Genomic DNA, 18,637 nt, shown 5'->3' on the forward strand with positions numbered 1-18,637 from the left:
CCATTAGACTTGTACATTGATTCGTGCACAGGTCACAGAACACAGGTTAACACTCATGTGGTTGACGCACTACTTTATAAATATAAACATTGATTATGCATTTTAATTCAGATTAAGGGGAATGTGATTAAATAAACATCATTTAAGAGACATTTACTCCATGATGTATTTTTTTTAAACAAAACACTCCTTAAGTAAGTTCTGTACTATCTGGACTATTATTTTTATTAAATTGCACTCTTAAAAAGTTCGTCTTGTTTATGTTTATAAAAGTAACATAGAAACTGAAAGTCATATTTAAATATTTTAATAGGAGCAAATAAAATCCAATTGAACATCATAATATGGGTTTTTTGCCATATCGTCCAGCTCAAGACATGTGCATATTGTATAAAATTTGCTGCAGGCTTTGGCAACTTTAATCTATTAAATAAGCTAAATTAATTTGAAAACTTCTAAAACTAAACAAAACTACATTTCCATACAGTAATTTGAATAAATAATACATACTAATTTATCAAGTACTTTTCATGATACTGATTCACTACTTGTTGTGTATAATGTACTATTTGTTACACAGTGTTCAAAGGACATTGCTTCATTCTCTATCCCCGGGCTATAGCACTGGACAGTTCCCTCCTCTTCCTCTGTACTCATAGATTCCTGGGTGGTCCTGTACTTGGTAGTTTTGTTTTATTTTGCTTCTTTTTATAGACTAATCTCTGTAACTGTACCAGAAACACGCAGACTGCCCCAAACCAACAAACAAGACCCTTTTACATCTCTGTTAACTCTTTAGCATGTGTGTGAGTGAGTGTGTGTGTGTGTCCACTCTGGCCTCCGATTAGCCGGGAAGTTTTGGAGATGCTATCTATAATGCTCTATAATGGCCATAAATTGTTTCCGTTTCTATAAAAGCGAGGATGTGTGTATTAAGGGGGGTCTTCTTGATGGGTTGATTGGAGGGGGTGTCCCGAGGGGCGATGGGGGCCGGTACAAACAGCCTGTAGGCCTGGCGGTGTGTGGGCCCAGCGGAGCACAGCAGCAGCAGCAGCAGTAGCCCATAGCAGCTCTATCAGTCAGGCCTTGAGATATTAAAGGAGTGGATGTTTGTTTCTGATTGGCTAATGTAATGAAGCGGGCGAAAGGTCAATGCAGAACCACCCTGAAGTTTTAGAAACATTCAGTGGGGATGTGGCTTCCCAGTTTCTGTGTTCTGGGAAAAAACAGCATTTGGAAATTTGTCATAGTTAGTCAACAGTTTAAAAGTGCACTATATCACTTTTCCGTTGGGGGTATGCCATCTGGTTGTCTCCGTGGAGATGTTATTGGTTTGCTTGGGATGTTCCACAGAATTGTATTAAACATACCTAATTTTACCTGGCCAGTCAGAATCACATGGTTTGAAACTTTACAAGACGAGGGGGTCTAAAACTATAACCTGTCTCCCTGATTTGAGTTGAGACCCATAGTCCTTTCGTGTCAAAACAGACATGGGTACTTAGGTAAAAAAAAAAAAAGATAACACAAAGGACTGAGAAATTGCAGAGATTTTTGCAGAATCAACAATTGAACTACCAAACTATTATAAAAAGAAATTATATATTGTGTTCTGAATGATATGAGAATTTTCGAGAAGGGAAGTTTTTCACATTTGAGAAACGTGATCCAAATGAATGACTGTGGTTGGACTGTCCCACGTTAGGATGGAGGATTTTCATGTTTCCCTTCTGGATTTAAACAGAATGTAAAAGGGACTGGCTAGTCAGGCAATATCCTGTTTTGCATTTATTCTATTACAGGTGTTTTTATTGTTCAGAAATACCTTTGTAAACATCTTGTCTCTATGGAGATGTTGAATCTTTGCTTTAAATGTGTGATTGTATGGCATTAAACATTTATGTCCATGGAGATGAGCAGGTGAGGCACCCTCCACCAGAAAAATAGTTACATACTGCAGCTTTAATCATTAAAAACTAGTATAACAGTAGTATGCTTTAGATCTGGAGTCTGACTCTAGGTGATTAAATTCTGTTTGATATATTCTGTTTTGCCCCACAAAACCTGGTCCTCATCTGGTAAAAATGACTTTTAAAACCAAATTCAAAGGTTTGACACTTTTTTCTTGTTAGTAATATTTTCACTAATGTCAGGTTTAAACCCAGGTTGGAAAGTAACGAGTGTTAGATCTCCTTTCTCTTAGTATAGACCATGTTTTTTAGGAGACATGCCGAAGCATAATCTTACCTTGATGATCATTAGTAGATGTACACACTGAGTCTATTTGGCTTAATGTTGCTCCAGAGCGTTTAGAGTTCCATATGGAGTCTCAGAGGTCAGTGCTTCAGGTCTGTACAGTGATCTGATAAGAACTCTCTCCCATGACCAGTCTTCCTCTGCGTCTTTCTGCAGCCGCTCAGTCATTAAAGCGTGTGTGTCCCTGTGATGCTTGTCTCTGTGGCCTTCCCTCACACACCTCTGTACTGTAAATGTGTGTGTGTGTGTGTGCGTGCGTGCGTGTGTGTGTGTGTGTGTGTTCATGTGTGTAAAGCAGCCAAATGTCTTTTCTGAGGGTGTTTTTAGAAAACAGTGCACTGTCTGAGAAGTTCCATTTCAACAACAAAATTGTATAATATAAGAATGAATAATAATCCCCTAAATGTAGGTTATGATTTCTAACAAATCACTTTGTATTCTAGATGCATAGAAAATGTTTTACCTAAAATGTATTATTGCATAAAAATGTCTTAGATTGACCATCATAAATAATCTGTATCCTGGTTTGTAGTTATTCTATTTTGCTCTAAAGTTGTTTTAGGACAACATAATTGCTGAGTTTAAGATAACATCACAACATTCTATAGGCCAATATTAGTTACAAAAAATTAATATTGTGAATAATAGAAATAATCGAGACATCTGTTCACCCGTAGTTCTTTAGTTCTTTTTGCTATAGAATGTCTGACATTTGTGAATTTTTTTTTAGACATTTCATGGCAAAATACAATATTAAATATATAAAGAACACATTAAGAATATGAAAACCACCAATTATTTTTCACAGGAGCAGTAAATTCAGTGTCGCCAGCTAAAGGATAATTGTGTTTTTTAATGTGACGCTTGACACTGTAATGAAATGGATCAAAGTTCTGGCACTTGTGCCACATGAACAAATGTAAAGTTTACATGTCATGTCAAATTCCTCATAAAACTATGAACTGCAGCACAATGTAAAACAGTTTTTGACACCGTTGTACCAAAAGCAGACTCTCATCACTCACTGACAAGTTATTCACATAATACAAAATTATTTTTTTTATAAATTATTGATATTTTACACTTCATGAAGATTCTGATGCTTTTTTAAAAATACACACCAAGATGTAATACAGTTTGTTTTGGTCAAATTAGGGTTGACACATTACTAAAATTTCAGACTAGACAATTGTTCTAAGTGAAAGTTTTGGTCCACCATTTTACATATAAAATATTTTATTTGTATTTATATTTTACTCATAAAAAAACACAGTGCAACCACAATTCTGCTCATTTAGTTTATTGCACTTTAAACCATGATGCGAAGAAAATTAAAAATAAAACCACAGAAACCATGAGTTGAATAAAAAAGTAGCATTTTCACTGACAACACTTCATCTACTAAACCCAGCCACACTCGCTCACACTCTGCACTGACACGAGACGATGGCGACTGCAGAACCCCCATGTGAACAAACGTATCCCTCCACCTGCCCCCACAGCTCGTACCCGGGACGAATGGATCCACACATTCAAGTATTTCTATCATTGCACAGGCACTAGATTTTCCTACAGTATATATTAACTCTCAGCCAAAGAGCCAACTGCCCACAGTCACAGTTAAGCAATCAGCTGGTATGAATGAAATATACATCCTGGAAAAGAATCTCTCCACAACAGTAACATCAAATATATTACAAAGAAATCATATCAAAACTTTGTCTCACATTGGCTTTTGGTACCATCAACCTAATCCAATAAAGCAGTAGACAGTAGTTTGTAACAGGAGCTGTAAACAAAGGCATTGCTTGCTCATGTCTGACACTGTTCAAAAGCAGGCGTGGTACTGTCAAAGTGGTGACTACTGTAGAACTGGAGCAAGAGGCACAGATCCAGCAGTGGCTGTAGCACATGCCCCCTTTGCCCTCGTGTGGACACATGAGGAAGTACACCTCTGTTGTGTTGCGTTGATGATCCGTTTTAACTGAAAATTGTGAGTTACTGCTTAATTAATTTTAAATAAATATGAATTTTAATAAATACTCTTTCAAGGACACAGAACATTTATGGGCAAATTATCAGACAACTCCAGGAGTAAGCCTGCACTCCAATCAAATAATATTCTCCAGTACCAATGTCAGGAGCCAGAACAGCGCCATTAAAAAGAAAAGACACTTTTGCAGCAAATAATTCTCTTGATTATTAAGACAACAGGAACCTCTTCCTCCTCCACTGTGGGAATTCAACCCAAACCCCTGGGAAAACCAACAATACTAAGAAAGATAGAGTTCAGCTGCAGAGAGGAAATGGCCCTTTAAAGTCCCCCAGAATTCACTGAATTCAAACATTGTCCTGCACCAGTGGACCAGCAGAGGGTGTGGTAGTGCTGCAAGGAGCCCGTGGGTGCCAGCTGGACTTACATTATCCTACATTAGAGTCCTACATTATGACAGGGGACTTCAGCAATCCACACTTTTATTAAAAAAACATATCCCAGATCGTTTCAAATGCAAAGTCCCTTGCATTGTAAGCTGTAGTGCATAGAGTCATTGCACTCTTTTGGTTCCTATCCAGCAGGCAGCAGGTCCAGACCTCAGGCAGGTGGTCCGCAGTGGTCCCAGTGAGAGCAGCACAGATGGGCTCAGACCAGAGTCCAGTTCGGAGCTTCATTCCCCCGAGCTCCAGCTCAGTCTGAGTTGTTAAACCACACTCAGCTACCTCCGGCGAGGAGTGCTGTGGCCCGGCTCTGTGCCTGGCTCCCCCTGGAGGTCATCCTCCACCACAAAATTATAGCCCTCCTTCTCAATGCATTCAGCCAATACCCTCAGCACCTGGACACAGAGAGCACAGGAGCAAATCAGACATGAATAACGAAGGAGAAAGCTACAGAATGGTCAGCAGTAATCACATTTAGACTTGCTCTAGGCTCTCATTTTGAACAAAGTTTATGCCACAAAAATACTAAACTGCTATTATTCATTTACCATATAGTGTGCACTAGTACAAGTGCACATTGTATGGTATTCCTGAAGTAAGACTAGCTGGTCTCTACTGAGCTTTTGCTCTAACCTGGCGCAGTCTGCGGTCCATGGCTTCCAGGTGTGGCTGGATGAGGATGGGGCTGAGGCGGTCTCGGAGCAGGGACTCTGCCATCAGCACAGACAGCTTATATTCCTCTTTAGCCAGCAGCTGCAGCCGGAGGTGTGTGGACTTCCTGACTCTGCAAAAAGAGAGCAGCAGGGGGCACAAGTCAGTGGTCACAGCGCACAGCGATAGCCCTGTTCTGCAAAACCAAGTCTATATATCATCTACTTTATATTACAAAGTGTTACTTTAGGAGCAGGATTTTTACAGTGTGTGCGGTTTATAGTATATAGTTTCTCCTTATAAAAGCCTTCTGGGCTTTGATGAATAAAGACGTGAAGGATATCTATTTTCCACTATCTGAAGAAATTATATAAGGAGTTTATTACTGAAGGTTCTATTATAGAACAAACAACCCAGAAACTTCAACCAATTGAACATGGGCAAAGACACACCAAAGCTTGTCCTCATAACTGAACTACAAGTGCTGCCTGTCACAAATCAAAAATACCAATACAGAGGAAAGCAAAGATCACTACCTTGTGTAATACATTTGAATAATAACTAAAGCCAGGCCCATGTCTAGTGTTCTGTGTAAACATACAAGTGTTTACCTGCAGCACTGGCTCAGTGGCACCAGAATAGAGAGTTCATCATGAGAGTGCTTCCCAAACCCACGGCCATTGTCTAGGTGAATGATGAAGGTCTCATTCCCAAACTTCTCAAAGGTCTCATAGTGGTGACGATCCATATTTCCTGGAAAACAGATATAAGATCAGCTTTATTTTTGTGATAGTGTGGTCCCATGAGGGGTTGTCTCAGGACTTACCCATTAGAAAGTCAAAGATGGTCATGTCCATAACGTCCAGCAGTCTTGTCCCACTGTCATAAGGAGGAGTCTGTTTGACCTCTTCACAGTAATCAGGATCCACCTCCCATCTGGAAATTCACAATCATGTTTTAGTCCAAACTGAATGTGATATTGGGCTCTACTATAATACATTTAATTTAGGTTGCAATATATTTTACATTTGATTGTTTATTAATATTTTCAATAAAGTATATTTCAGTTGAGATTTTAATATGTGTAAGAAATTGTGTTTTTTATGACAATGTAAATCTGGTAATCTATACTATGATAGCATACTATAGTTATAGTTGTCCTGTTGACTCACTCTGCCTTCTTGCGTTTGTGGTAAGAGCGTCTCCAGGGGTTCCTCCAGGTCTTGCGTTTGGCCAGAGCCAGGTCTGGGAGAAAGGCAGCCACAGAGCCCTCGATCTGGTCGGGTTTTCCACATATAGCATGCTCAGTGGAGCAGTAGTAGGAGCACTCACCATAGAAACACACGTTGTTGGCTGTTTAACAAAAGATACACAAAAACTCTTTATTAATGAGAGCAAATATATGTTCTGTGAAAGTGATTAGTGATAAATACTGTTGTTAGATGACATGCCTATTTGGGAAGCCCAGTGCATATATTTAAAATGTCATGATAAATGACCATGGACTATTTGTATTAATTGCTGAGATCCACAGTACTTTGAATCCTGTGAGGATTGTCCATATGTTTAATATGCAAAGTAAAATGTATGATGCTAATGACGTGTCATGCTGGTGCCAGGGTCCCCTGATAACACTAATCCTACGCAAATGAATATTCAGGACACAGGACACTCCACATAAAAAGCAGAACAACTGCTGTTTAATGCATTAGCCTCAACAGTCAGGAACTGAACTGTCTCTGTATTGTGACAAATGTTTGTGTTTTAGACACCTGGAGATATAAAGAAGGTCTTCCACAGTTTTTTGTCCCGAGTCACATCTCGGATCTCCTTTGTCATGTTGACCAGTCGACCAGCCACAGGGGGGACCCGGCGAAAGTCCAGGACCCTACACACAGAAGGTAAAGCAACATGTTACCCAAAATTGTAAAGAAGCAATGAACATACTGCAATTATATGTATACATTTGAGTAATACCCAATAAATTGTTTGTATATATTTAATTTTATCACTGCCATTGTGCTTTTTTCTTTTGGTATCATCATCAAATCCTACATATGTCAAAATGATGTAAGTAACACTGTAAAAGTTCATAACCAAAGGTGCTAAAATAGATGTTGACTTTTTTTAAACCATGAAAAAAGGCTGACCACCCCAGATGGGACTCGAACCCACAATCCCTGGCTTAGGAGGCCAGTGCCTTATCCATTAGGCCACTGGGGCACAGATACCACCCTGCGGTCGTGGACAGTATACACTACTACCACTAGAGGGCACTCTGATGCAACAGATGAGCCTTTGAGCTCTTATCAGGTCTAAGCTCTGACTGTGATTCTGGCTCACAGTTTCTAATACCATTGCATCATTTGTCTGTACTGTGTCTCGTGCCTAATGAAAGACATAATAAACGTAATGCGATACATGCACATTTAAGCCCACACTTTTCACCTTCAAAACCTTGTATGTTTTTGTGCCACATGCGTCACACACATGCCTCAACTTGAGCTGCTGAATCCCTCCAGCTTCAGCATCGCAGCCTCTTTAAAAATGGATATCCCTGACAACACCTAATGACCATGGCCCCAGGGCACAGACATAGAGAGAGATAACGAACGGAAGAGTACAATGTACGCTGACAGCCCAGGGACAGGTGAGGAAGAGGAGGAGAACACCAGACAGACAGGGAGCCAATGAGGAAGAGGAGGAGAGCATCAGGCAGACAAGAGCAGGTGAAGAAGAGGAGGAGAACACTAAACTGGAGCAAGCGAGGAAGAGGAGGAGAACACCAGACAGGAGCAAGTGAGGAAGAGGAGGAGAACACTAAACCGGAGCAAGCGAGGAAGAGGAGGAGAACACTAAATCGGAGCAAGCGAGGAAGAGGAGGAGAACACCAGACAGGAGCAAGTGAGGAAGAGGAGGAGAACACCAGACAGGAGCAAGTGAGGAAGAGGAGGAGAACACCAGACAGAAGCAGGTGAGGAAGAGGAGGAGAACACCAGACAGGAGCAGGTGAGGAAGAGGAGGAGAACACCAGACAGGAGCAGGTGAGGAAGAGGAGGAGAACACCAGACAGAAGCAGGTGAGGAAGAGGAGGAGAACACCAGACAGACAGGGAGCCAATGAGGAAGAGGAGGAGAGCATCAGGCAGTCAAGAGCAGGTGAGGAAGAGGAGGAGAACACTAAACCGGAGCAAGCGAGGAAGAGGAGGAGAACACTAAACCGGAGCAAGCGAGGAAGAGGAGGAGAACACCAGACAGGAGCAAGTGAGGAAGAGGAGGAGAACACCAGACAGAAGCAGGTGAGGAAGAGGAGGAGAACACCAGACAGGAGCAGGTGAGGAAGAGGAGGAGAACACTAAACCGGAGCAAGCGAGGAAGAGGAGGAGAACACTAAACCAGAGCAAGTGAGGAAGAGGAGGAGAACACCAGACAGAAGCAGGTGAGAACATCCATTGTTTGTTATTCTGGGCCAGGGCTAACAGCCATGCTAACACCAAAATGTCCCCTTGGCTCATCACTTGGACTGTTGTCCCATAGATGGAGGTACATCCACCCCTGCTGTTGGTGAAGGCACACAGTCTGTGCACACTCCTGTGAGAGCAGACGATGGGGGATATTTTAGGACAAATGGAGCCTTATAAGGCATTGTGTGCAGATAACTCTTTTCTGCCTAATGCAGCAAATGCATTTCCCATTTAAATCCAATCACATAATTAACGATGCGGTGTAGCCTCTATAGGAGGAGACAGTGCAGTGTGTGTGGGGCTTTAACAGGGCCTTATGCGTCTGCGGCCCCCTGGGAGGCACTGTAGCCTAAGCCTCTGCACCAACAGCAGCTCTGTAGCCAGCCACTAATTTAGAACAGACAAAATAAGGGAAAAAACACGGCAGTGCTTTTGGCTAACCCTGCTGCCTTATATTTAGAATGGGCACAGGCCTTTCATGCCTTTGGTTTCCTCCTCTTCCTCCTAACCCACACATGTGCTGAGGAGAGCAGCGGGCCAGCAGATGTGGAGCACAACAAACTGGGCTCTCATACACTTCTGGTGACGTGTGTCTATGTGCCTGAAGGAGGAGCAAGTCCTCACGTGTGTGTGTGTACAAGCACTTGTGTGTGTGTGTACAAGCACATGTGTGTGTGTTTGTCCAAGCACATGTGTGTGACCTCAGTGTCACCTTCACAGCACCACCTTTCACACTACAACAGCAGTGCTCATAAAAACTACAGGGTGCAGTGACGTCTGCACACAAAGTTGAAGACAGCCTGCACAAACAGGCCTGGCTGAGGCTGGTGTAGTCTAAAGTATAAAACAGTAAAGTGTGTGTTTTTAGATCGAGAGAAGGCACAGCTCTGGTGATCTGTGCCCAGGGCTCTTAGCTGCAGGACTCATGCATTGACTATGTATGACTCATGAGCACCACAGCATACAGGCCTGCTGCAGAAGAAGAGCACCCTGCTCTCATTCGCCATGTGGAGATGTGCTACCCACTCCATTCATACAGACACATGATCTGTGACTCAACTCAGCCAGATCTTCCTTTTTTTACAAGGCTTTATGTATATCAAATATGAGCAGTGCTAGTAATATTGTATAAATACAAAGTCGGCAGTGCAGGTCTTCAGTCCTCCATGTGGTTAATGAGCAAAGACACAATTGAGCAATCAGAGAGGAACCACACCCTGCTGCTAGAGCTGTGTATCAGTAACTGGACTGTGAGGTCACCAGGGCTCCCTACTGCCACCACACAAATAGTAACAAACAATTCTTACGAGACAACCATGCTGCCACCCCCAAAGGCAGGAGCCCTCACTAGATGTGCACGTTAACCTACCTGTCCAGATGAAAAGCAGCGATCTCAGAATTGTGCCTCTCGAAGTCGGAGAAGTAGAAGAAGTCTGGAGGGGTTTGCTGCTCCCGGGTTTGCCTGCAGGTGCACAGAGAGAGACAACAGGTACAACATTACAAACATATTCCAAACTCACATTACATTACAAAGAGGAACAATACATTTCTTCAGTACAACTTGCTTAGAGACATATACTTACATAGATCAATAGTTTACATTTTGTTAATTGTAAACCACAATATTGACTTCAACTTAATTTCAATACTGAGTTTGACTCCACAGAATCCAGTAACCACTCTCCTATAAACGCCCTTGCCTGGACGAGTGACAATGGATACGGCTTTTGCGACATCGTAGAGGAGTGAGCCTTAGACAACTGAAGGTCAGTGACTTCACTCTCTCTCTCTCTACCTATTTCTGTCTGACTGCCTGTGATCCTTTCCCAAAAAGAAAAAAAAAACTGCTTTCCACACACATTCTGCCTTAAAGCTCTTCTGTAGCTTTTAAAGAGGCTTAAATCTCACTGCCGATGGAACACCAGCCAAAAATGGAGCTGGGGTCAAAAGGAAGTGCAGGTGAAAAAAGGCGGTATTGAAAATATGTTAATGTTTAATTCAATAAACCTTTCGAAGCGGTAAAGAGTGGAGCAGCCCAGCGTCGCATTTCCATCTCTTTGTCCGGAGTAGCTGCATATTGGAGTTATTTTGTCCCTATTCTTTCTATTGACGAGACTTTTCAGGAAGGCAGCTGAGTGAGTGCAATGATTTGGACGGCGACCATTTGGGCTCCAGCTTGTTGAGGGAGGATGAGAAGAATGGAAACTATCTTGGCAACTTCTTTCTCTCTCTCCCGCTCCCTCCGGATGTCTCTCTCTCTCTAGATCGTGTTTATTGCGCTCAAATCCTCTATCTCACCTCCTCCTCTTCGCAGAACGCTTTCTCACCATTTTTTTGTATTCAGGGCCTAATACTTTTCTCTGTGTGTGTGTGTCTGCCGCTCCTCCTCAGCTGGCTGGGTTGATTGTAACTGCACAGCTGCACGGCCGACATATGCACCGCTCATTAACTAAACCCACGTCAGGCGCAGAAAAGCACTCATCCACTAAAAAATCCTCAATTTCCTCCACTTTTTTTGTTCAACGCTCGGCTTGTGTCACAGCCTAATCGCTCTCAATCCAAGTTAGCTGAAAATGAGGGCAGAACAGAGGCTGCGTGGTATTAATAAAGCCTAATGTGACCCTATATGCTCGCGGCAGGTATTCTGGGTTCAGCACCATATGGGTAAGTACATTTCTCCAGATGTACAAAGCAATGGAAGTGAATAACTGTTACAACATGGGGGAATTGGGAAATATTATAATTGTATAATATCTTTTAAAGGTGCACTTTTCATGTTATTGCTTTGCCTAGAATGTTCCACAGTACGGCATTAAATTATCTATCTTGCGTTTACTATTTATTACTATTTTTCTATGGCTGGTGTGTTTTTTATTTGCTAAAACAAGACCTTGAAAATGTACGACATGCATTTTTTTTTCTGTGCAGTGTCGTCTATCCAGAGATCTGATCTGATCTTCTTGACAAGCAATAAAATCTCCTTGGAGACAAGTAAGTGGCGGGCCCTCCACCAGAAAAGTTACATAGTGCCCCTTTACTGAATATGTAATAATAACAGGCACACTGTTACTTTAACTTCTATAATAAATGCTTAACCCTTGACCCCAAACAAGGCCATTAAAGACACGCTTTCCAAGGTGTTATATCAATTAAAGTTAAAATTTCTATGCTGGTATTTTTGCTATGGTAGTTTGCTGAATGTCTCTAACCCGCTCTTGACTCCCGTTTTATTTTGCTTACTGTAGATTCAAATAAAGCCTGTATAAAGGCCCGAAACTCATAAAATTGTCAATTCTCTTGGCCATTTAAATGCATTAAGCTTTGTGGGCTTTGAAGCATCGAATGTTCCTACCTCATCAAAGACATACCTGGAGTTGTGTTTTGTTTCATTCACACACATTGGAGTAACCCTGATCATTAGAATAGATTATTGTAATTCACTTTATGTTGGTGTCTCTCAGTCGTCCCTGAGTCGCCTCCAACTTGTGCAAAATGCTGCAGCACGATTTTTAACCACACATACACAAACACATCCAGACGCCAACACATCACCCCAGTCCTTTATTCACTCCATTGGCTTCCTGTTACTTTTAGAGTTGATTTTAAAATTTTACTTTTTGTTTTTAAAGTTCTTAATGGCCTCGCCCCGCCCTACTTGGCTGAACTGTTGGTGGTCCGAAATTCAAACCGGGCCTTGAGGTCATCGAATCAACTCCTTTTGGAAGTTCCAAAAACTAAATACAAACACTGGGGTGATCGGGCTTTCTCTGTTGCTGGGCCCAAACTCTGGAACAAACTGCCTCCTGATGTGCGCACCATTACTGACTTCGGTCTTTTTAAATCCAGGCTTAAAACATATTTATTCAGACTGGCCTTCAACACCTAGTAATGTTGTGACACATTATCATTATTTATATTTTGTTGTATTAATGTATTTTATTCTATTTTATTCTCCTATTTTACTGTTTTAGTATGATTTTAACTTGTTTTAATTTGATTTTACTGGGAAGCACTTTGGTCACCTTGAGTGTTGTAAAGTGCTCTATAAATAAATGTTGATTGATTGATTGATTAGTAACACCGATACTCATTAGTCTGTCTACATCTCCATTTTGTGAGGTCATGAAGTGGTAGTTTTCAAGTGAACAGCTCCTTTTACCTTTTGTTCAGTAGAGACTGGCAAATCCATGACTGAAATTATCCATATGATTCTAGTGAAGGTGTACAGAGTTTAAAAACACAGCGGAGCACTTCCTGTATTACCACATGACATCACGAGGTGGAACAGGATTGAGAGAAGAACTCGGCCTGAATAAGCAGGATTTATGAGCTGAACAAGTTGTGAATGACAAAACACAACTCTAGTCATGTGTTTGATGAGGAAACATTATAACATAGATCAGAAAATAGGGTAATATAAGCCCTTTAACAATGCAGCCACGTGCGTCTTAGTCATACCTCAGAGTAAAATGAATCATGAGAAATGAACCAAGCATGTGGAGAGATTTGTTTTGAAATGTGCCCTTTACAGAGGCTAAACTTTGCATAACCACAGACATATCCCATACACTCCAAGCTATAAATTCTTACTCCTATTAAAACACCTCTTATAATAACATGCCCGAGCCAGGAACACTGCTCTCTCTCTCTCCTCTCGCTCTCCATGCAAGAATAAAACGATAGTGACTTTGAATGGAGTGAGCAGTGTCTATTTACGCCGATATCATTCAGACAGGCATAGGAAGTGAGTGTATGGGCGTGTTACAGACGAAAACTCACTGGGCAAAGTTACTCTGGGATTTATTCTCGGACAAATGTGGGAACTGTTTGTCTCGGGCAAATAAATCCATCTTGCCGTTCGGAGGCCGTGTTACATAAGACTGCAAGCTACTTTCTTTCTGCGGCTGAATGGGTTTTTAACAGATTGTTTGCTCTGAAGAAATTATTATTATAAAGGCAAATTTGATGTATTATTATAATCTTTTTAGATTGAAAAGGGATTGTGTTTTTGCTTAGACCACAGGCAGTAATTATTGGATTCAGTGATTAAAAACAAAAAACTAATCCAAAATGACATTTTTACATTGCTATATTACATTGCAATTCCTCTCCATTTTTCCACAAACTTAAAGAGTTTACATTTCTATGGGTTATTAATTGTTGACACACAGCATACTTAGATCATCATGTTGACTTTTAATTTTTGATGTTCTGAGCCCTCCTTACTCCCCATGCTAAGTTACTCCTCCTTCAGAGTACTGTCACAACACAATGTGTGCGCATCCTGCTGATGAAATTACTGCACATTGCATCAGGCTTGTAAAGTTGTAGTGTATTGTTTTCTATCCTCCTCTTGTATATGAAAAAAATTGCAGTGCGGGAGCAAGGGCAGGGAGCACGGGTTCGAATAGGGCACGGGAGAAATCACAAGATTACTCAAACATGCCTGAATGACATAACACCACTTTTGGCATGTTTTTGATGAGAAAACAGAAGTTATAGAAAGCTCCAAAAAGTCGATTTTGGATAATGCACCCTCTTTAAGATTAGGAGTGGGCAATGTTGACAAAAATTAACACCCTGATATATAGTATCTTGACAAGAATAATCATAGATATGAATATATTTGTTGAGAGTTGTAGTCTGGGGTGTTTTAATGTTTTAATGTCTGGCACTATCTTAGTTATATTGTATTGTAGTGTCCCATGTCTGTCTGTGTTGGAGGGTGAGTTGTTTTTAATCTCGCTGTGCATGTGTGTGGTGTTGTACATGTGTATAGTGACAATAAATGCATTCTATTCTATTCTATGATCCAACAAAAATGTGTTCAAAGAAGCCTTAAAAATCACAACAACATATGTTTTATGTCAATCAGTTCATCATAATTTGATGTAGTGCCCACCATTACTAGGAGTTATACTCAGTCCTGCCAAATAAAATAACCTACAACAACAAAGTAGCCTTCAGCACAAGAAAGAAAAACATCTCTTTATGTAACGTATATTCTACAATTAAAATTAAAAGTGTTTGCAGCTGTCCAGGTTTTATAGAGAAACTAGGCCAACTGGTTCCAAACTAATGAGAGCTTTGCTGAAAGAAGCCCGTATTTTTGTGGTTGAAATTGTTTCTTGGCTCTACTCTGTTTCTTGCGCTCTCGCCAGAACACCTGCCGAGCCTCAAGACGTCCCATTGGCTCTTCACAAAAAAACCCTCTTACTCATCTAAACTGTAACATATTTTTAGCTCTCCGTGACATAACCAGAGTGGGCATATCGGACAGAGAGGCTGCACCATTATTTTAGTAGTCTGCGGACCGTGCAGAATAGTCGCCATGGAAATTTGTAAACATTGTACCGCTTCACGATCATTCCACCTTAAAGCGTTTTTCGCATGTTTCTGCCACATGCCTGAGTCCATATGGCTGTGCTGTTTTTGGAGCTGTACCCTCTGTTTTTAATGGATGTTTTTAGCTTGCGTTCAATATCAGTTGTGGAAAAACTATTGCAAATTTTTACTCTTTAAAGTACAGTTGCATGGCTAAAACATAACAGATTGCAAGTAGAAGTACTGCTGTCAAAATTGAAGCAAGTAGTAAAGGAGTAATTTTGCATTTTTGTTAGTTGTTATAAAAACTAATCTGCTAAACCAACCTCTGAGCTCCAGCCAATCAGAATAGGCGATGTAGTGCTGTATGTTTGTAAGAAAAAGAAGTAGCAGAGACAGCAGTGAGAGAGAGTACTAGATATTACATGGCTAGAATATTACTCAAGTATACATTTAATAATTTACTCCAAAAAGCACATTTATCCTCAAAAATCTACTGATTTACAATAACATAAGTATTTGTTATTTGCTAATTTCCCCCTCTGTTCAAGATACATTTTCTCGTATCTGTAGTTCAAAATGTGACTGTGCTGAATCCAAGCCAGCAAGCAGGAAGGCACGATAATTACTGTGATCCACATCCAATTCAAATGTCAATAAAGTTATTTGGAGCATGGCAAGACTCCCCCGATGAATGGCGCAGAGGACAATGTAAAAAGGGAGGAGGAGAGGCCATGGAATAAAGCCAGTACATGTGAATTGTGTTTGGAGGCGGTTGCATAACATTACAGCAGAGGCACCTGTGTTTTGGGCAGATCAGAGCAGGATTTAATCATGGATGCTTACGTTAGCCAGGGGAAACATGCATAAATTCATGGCCTTTTTGGTAGGAGCTCTATTAATGTTTGTGCATAGTAGATGCGAAAAAGCTGAAAAGCTGGAATGATCGTGAAGCATTCGAAGAGCGTGCCAGCCACTTCAAACGTCCTTTTCTTTTTGGTCTACGACTTAACTTAAATCGGTTGTACACATTTTTTCCATATAATAAAACTTGTCTTGTCCCAGGACAGATATATTGTAGATCTTTTGGTTAACATAGGACCGCTGTCTGCATCTTTATATATCGGTTTATTCTTTGCGAACCAGGAAGTAACTCTCCACACGAGTCTCTAAAAGTTGTGAAAAGTGCTTATAAACTCATTACGGTGAATAATGTGTATGCTATGAATCTGTTGAAAAGTGAGGAATAACTTTGAACACAACAAATGAACTAATTCTGTTTTTTTCTCGTGGTTAAGACAGAAAAAATTAGTTACAGCACCAAATATTTACAAATCTCCTAGGAATTGGGGCTGCACACGATGCCCGAAGACGCTGTGATTTCTACCAGGCTTAGTCCTTGTGGTCAGATGAAACAGTATATTTTTATTTGCCCGCCAGGCTGTCTGTCCACACAACAGGGCCCTTTATCAGCAGGAGCAGGTGAGCTGGACTGAGCATGCCCAAAGTGACCCCAGCCGGCGCTGCTGTAAACACATAGTTTACACTGTGTGGTCAGACAGATTCTTGGCTTTGCTTCGCTCCAGCCAAAAGCCTCAGTAGCACCAGCCACCGGGGCCGAGAGCTCCAGAAGCAAACAGGGGGCAATGTGAAGGGGAAAACGCATGTGGAATGTTTACCTGGGAATACTCAATATGCACTACAGCTGTGACGACAAAATGCATTTACAGTCCGTCTACAGAGGAAATGCTCACGATTACATTTTGAATCTTGCAAGAAAGGAAATAATTACTAAACATTCATTTTTACATGCTTTTATTATGTAGATGTTAATGTTTCTAGTGCCGTGCTTTGACTTGAAGGGCTGAATGTTTAAAGGTGCACTATGTAACTTTTCTTAACCACATGAATACGTTATTGCTTTACCTGCATGACATAAAACATCTTGCATTTATTCAATTACAGGTGTTTCATTGTTCAAAATACCTTGTAAAACATGCATTCTTACTGAGATAGGAAGTTATATGCCAATTTCCAATCACAAACTGGTATTATATATGTGATTTATTTTTTAAAACAAACACATCTAATGAGTATTTACTATTAATGAGAAAACACTGAAATATGAACTGTTAATCCCCTGCTGTACAAAACATATTTAATTGATTTAGTTGAACTGCAGCCATTGTAATATGCAAATTGCAACCAATATAATTAGCTTTCTGTAAAAATTTGGTTTTAGTAAGAACATTTGAAAGAAGAAAAAAATAAAAGTCTCAAAACAATGCAATAAAAACGTCAAACTGAAATCCTGTAGGTTTCAAAGCTCTGTCCTTACATTACTTTTATAGCCAGTGATCCCATTTTATTCTCTGACTACAACCATCTGAGTTCCTGAGCGGTGCCTGTGTTTCTCATTTGTTCTGTTTGAAATATTTGGATGTTCAGATACATAGAGCGTGTGTGTGTCTAGTCGTACTCCTAACATCACATCTGTGTTCCTCTTTTGTCAGGCATAACCACTCCGAATGCATCTATTATGAACAACCCCAAAGTTGTGACAGCACAGCATTATGCAAAAATCATTCCACTCTGAAGTCCTCCCCGGCTCCACAAAACACACTCGCTCCTTGCCCTTTTTTATTTCCATCCCGTTTTTCATCTTTCCATTTTCTGGAGTTGTCAACACAGCACTGCGACTTTACAGTAAGATAGAAGGCGAAAACTACTGTGCACAAAAGTGATGGATAATAGCCCAAAAGTCCTATCGCCGAGGTTACTGCCAGAAGAGGATGTTTTATCTCGTTTCAAAGTCAAACTGTCAATCGATCAACGCAGGCCGGGAGCTACAGTCGGAGGCCACATGCGCTGGGGGGTGAAGCGATTTACCCGTGAGTAAAGAGATATGCTTTAAAATAAAAAAAGGACAAGGGCGTCTTCTGTCCCCACTGGATCCCACCAAAGGGCTGACTCCACACACTTGTCACAAATCATCTGTCAAAACCACAAGAGCAGGCAAAAACCTTTTAGGGCAAGACTGTACAATATGCACGCGCCAATAAGAATACATGGACAGCTTGCTTAATAAAGAAAACCTCAAGGGGGAGGCGATGAGCTGAAAGCAGAAGGTACGCTTTGTAGAAATCCCACAGAAGAAGAATGGTTCAGGGAGCTGTGGGGAGATGGGAGATGAGAGGAGGCTTGCGTTGTTTTATCTCAACCATGACGAAGGCTGACCTTTACAGCAATGGCATTTGATAAATTGGGACGAAGGCTTTTACCGAGACAGACGCACCTGCCCCCGACCATACACACTGCCGCTTAACGCCGCTTGCTGCCACAGTAATCTTATGTATAAGGCTGCACAAATGGAGGGCCGTGACAGGCTATTTGCTATGAATAAGAGCTGGCGGTGTAATACAGCGAGGTGGCATTTAGAATATCTGTATAAAAGCATACATAAAAGTAAATAGACCAATCCAATGCAAAACATCACGCAACTGAACA

At 41.0% G+C, this 18,637-nt stretch overlaps 1 protein-coding gene and 1 non-coding gene across 2 annotated transcripts in view; both read right to left on the reverse strand.

The window, feature by feature from the left end:
- Positions 1–3,540: 3,540 nt before the first annotated feature.
- The window catches only part of fam20cb (FAM20C golgi associated secretory pathway kinase b), a 71,993-nt gene continuing 56,896 nt past the window's right edge, over positions 3,541–18,637 (reverse strand). The window contains exons 4-10 of the mRNA XM_033984553.2: positions 10,176–10,268; positions 7,116–7,231; positions 6,516–6,696; positions 6,170–6,279; positions 5,955–6,096; positions 5,326–5,476; positions 3,541–5,087 (exon numbers count right to left, since the gene is read on the reverse strand). Of these exons, the coding sequence (XP_033840444.1) occupies positions 4,971–5,087; positions 5,326–5,476; positions 5,955–6,096; positions 6,170–6,279; positions 6,516–6,696; positions 7,116–7,231; positions 10,176–10,268 (910 nt within the window). The 3' untranslated portion in view covers positions 3,541–4,970. The remainder of the gene's footprint in view (positions 5,088–5,325; positions 5,477–5,954; positions 6,097–6,169; positions 6,280–6,515; positions 6,697–7,115; positions 7,232–10,175; positions 10,269–18,637) is intronic.
- trnar-ccu (transfer RNA arginine (anticodon CCU)) lies at positions 7,494–7,566 on the reverse strand. The gene has a single exon. It is a non-coding gene; the product is annotated as a tRNA-Arg (tRNA).

Source organism: Periophthalmus magnuspinnatus, chromosome 19, assembly GCF_009829125.3.
Source record: "Periophthalmus magnuspinnatus isolate fPerMag1 chromosome 19, fPerMag1.2.pri, whole genome shotgun sequence".
NCBI classification, from domain to species: Eukaryota; Metazoa; Chordata; class Actinopteri; order Gobiiformes; family Gobiidae; genus Periophthalmus; species Periophthalmus magnuspinnatus.